The 3,168-nt window shown below is 43.8% G+C and overlaps 1 gene segment (V, D, J or C); it reads right to left on the bottom strand.

Moving 5' to 3' along the window:
* Positions 1-703: 703 nt before the first annotated feature.
* On the bottom strand, positions 704-1,154 carry LOC134495881 (immunoglobulin heavy variable 3-48-like; the record flags this gene model as incomplete). The annotated part of the segment is given in 2 exon segments: positions 704-1,026; positions 1,109-1,154. Coding segments are annotated over 2 exon segments (369 nt in total), but the record flags the coding sequence as incomplete, so codon positions are not given.
* Positions 1,155-3,168: the final 2,014 nt, after the last annotated feature.

The following is a 3,168-nucleotide window of genomic DNA, read 5'->3' as shown; positions in this document are numbered from 1 at the left end:
CCCGATCTACGTTCCTTTGCTATTCTAAGTATTATAACACGACCGCAATTAGGCTACCCTTGGCAGAAAGTTTTTAGGCCTTATTTTCTCACTTCTGCCCCCTTCCTTGGTGTCAGACCACACCACACTCTGGCAGGCCTTGCAGCATCCTTAGATTTTGACTGCTAGCAGAGGAAAATTATTGTAAACCTATTTAAACTTTCAAATGCCTAGATTTCTGGGCAGCCGTGCATGTGTGTGTGTGCGTGTGTACATATATGTAGTACGTCTGTGGATAGAGGGAGAGAGGATATATAGACACAGAAATAAATGAACCCAAAGAGGGAGAGGGGAAGATCTGCGTCTCAAGAAAGAGTCAATGAGGGTTGAATTTCAAGACCAATAAAACAATGAAGGGTCCTAATTACTGAATCAATTCTGTATTTCCTGATACTTTTTGAGAGCAGAACATGATAATAATTTCCCTTCGCTGGGAAGGGAATACATATTTCAGGAGGGTACTGAGATTGGCCATTTTCTTCCCATCCAAATGGAAAACGGATCCCTGAATGCCCAGGCCAAGATCTGTTCCTTTTCCATCTTGGCACTCAGGCAGCTTTCTCAGGTCCCTCTCAAGTCTCCTGGGAAAATTCAGCCTTCTGGGGCTGAACTGACTTGCAGAGCGGCTCTGAGCAATGGCAGGTTTTTGCCAGGCTTCAGACTCACTTCCTCTCACTGTGTCTCCTGCACAGTAATAGACTGCTGTGTCCTCCATCTTCAGGCTGTTCATTTGCAGGTAGAGTTGGCTTTTGGAGTTGTCCCTGGAGATGGTGAACCGTCCCTTCACTTTGTCCGAGTAGTAAATAGTACTGGAACCTGGATTTATGTATGCCACCCATTCCAGCCCTTTTCCAGGGGCCTGTCTCACCCAGTACATATTGTAGCTCCCGAAGTTGAACCCAGAGCCTTGGCAGGAGAGACGGAGGGACTCTCCAGGCCTTCTCACGTCCCCTCCGGACTCCACCAACTGGGCCTCTGACAGGACACCTAAAATAAAAGTTGTTTTAATGAGCTCTCCTTTATGCAAGAATTAAAATGGAAAGAACCTGAATAGGAGGGAATCAATTACCTCTGAGGACTGCTAGTAAGGAAACCAAATTCAGCCACAGGATCATTTTTGCTCCCATTAAAGTATAGAAGGGAATCAACAGGAAAGGATTCAGGAGAGGGCACAGACTTTGTGTTGGTGGGTGTAGCCTGAAAAGAGACACCCTGGGGCTCCTTTAAAGGGGAAATTGTGGCCTGATTTACATATTGCTCAGCATAAAGGAGCCCCTCGGGGCTTTGAGGTATACATTTATTTCAATACACCTTTCACACATGGGACGTAGAAGAAAGGGCAGTTTAGTTGGAATAATTAAAGCTTCTGACAGAAGCTCCTTATTTCAAGTAAGGGTTTTTAGGTGACAGAAAGAAATCAGGCATTGAAATTTCCTCAAATAGCCACGTTACAGTCCGTAAATAAAGAGGATGGCACATCGGAGTTCAAAATGGTGGCTCCACAGTTGTTCCCTTGACCACGTTCTTTGGAAGAAACCAAAATTAAGTCAATACAGACCAAGCCATGAGGCCCAATTAAGAGGCCAAAGATCAATTTTACATACACATCCAAGTCTCAAAGTTGGAATATAAATCATTGGAAGCCTGTATAATGTTTCTTAATGGTTTGGTTTTTAACTCAGCAGCCATACTGATTACAAATATTGCCACTTTTTGGGTTGCCATTTGTATGGTCTTCTTATCTGTTTTTAACTGCCCAGCGATAATTCAAACTAAGACTCAAAAAACTCGCTCTCCTACACTTATTCCATGGACTGAGAAACACAAATAAATGACTTTTCATTTCCCAAACCATTCAGTTTGTTCTATATTTAGCAAAGCCCATCTGTTCTCAACTCAGATGTGGCTTCATGGTCAGGAATTTAATCTCTTGGGATGTTAAATTTCTTTGAATTGCCTTCAGTGGTCTCTCAGGAAAATGAGAGTAAATGCAATGATGCCTCCGAAGTGAGACAAGGCCTGTAGACCCTTCCTTTGGTCCCCTCCCCCTCCCCCACCCCACACATATGCAAAGCCATTCCGTGTGGCAACACTGCCCCCTGGTGGAAAACGTGAGGAGAGGAGGCATCTCCATAACTTTCGCAGGAGATTGTTGCATTAAGAAATGGTAATTAGGGCTCCGAAGAAATGAAAGAGCTCCAGGGAACATAAGCCAGTCTAGGGAGAAATCCAAAGCTGCTCTTTTGTTATATGATAGGATATTCCTTTTGATGGGTTATTCTATGAGATATTGTATTTTCTGGAGATTGTGTATTCTTATTTTTTCTCCTAAATATCTTGAAACCATGTAAAAACGAGTTGAGAAGGACCACCTCAGTTTTCTAGTACAAACCGTCCCTAACGGGTGGGGAGCCAGACCCTCTCTGCAGACCTCCAACAAAAAGAGGCTGTTCTAGCCAGATTGAAGCAGTTCCCCCTCATTCTTCCCTCGGCCTCGTTTTACTCCAGGCAGACCGGGTTGGAAGGGCGTATCATTGGTCAAAATCTGCTCTGTACCAGTTCTGAATTCTCTCTGATAGGAGAATAATTCTTAGCACCTCTTGTCCTTCTTCTACCATTCATTTGCAAAAGATTTTGCTAAATATGAGACTTAGAGGAAAGCATAATTTTATCCTCTTTTTATTTTTCTTTATTTCTTCAAACCTTTTTTCCACTTTTTTTTACATAAATTCCATTCACAGGACCCCTTTTGGCCATATCGTATGGTTCAATTAAAGCAGAAGCAGTAACTCATTATACAGTCCTCTGGAAAAAAAAGAAGGCACTCAGTGCAAATCCAACCTTCTTTCCTCAACGTGGAGAGCTGTTCTGAGTAGCAGAAGGTATCTGCTTGGCTTCAACCTGCATTCTTGGCACTGTGTCATGCACAGTAATAGGCTGCCGTGTCCTCTGGCTTCAGGCCGTTCATTTGCAGATACAGCTGGCTTTTGGAGTGGTCCCTGGAGATGGTGAAGCATCCATTCCCTTTATCCAGATTATACCTGGGAGTTGAGGAGGTACCTATGTAGGCAACCCATTCGAGTCTTAGGCAACCCGAGGAGGAGGAGGAGGAGGAGGAGGCAACGTAGT

The sequence above is a fragment of the Candoia aspera genome, chromosome 4 (assembly GCF_035149785.1).
Source record: "Candoia aspera isolate rCanAsp1 chromosome 4, rCanAsp1.hap2, whole genome shotgun sequence".
Taxonomy (NCBI): domain Eukaryota; kingdom Metazoa; phylum Chordata; class Lepidosauria; order Squamata; family Boidae; genus Candoia; species Candoia aspera.
This window is presented reverse-complemented; position numbering and strand designations above follow the sequence as displayed.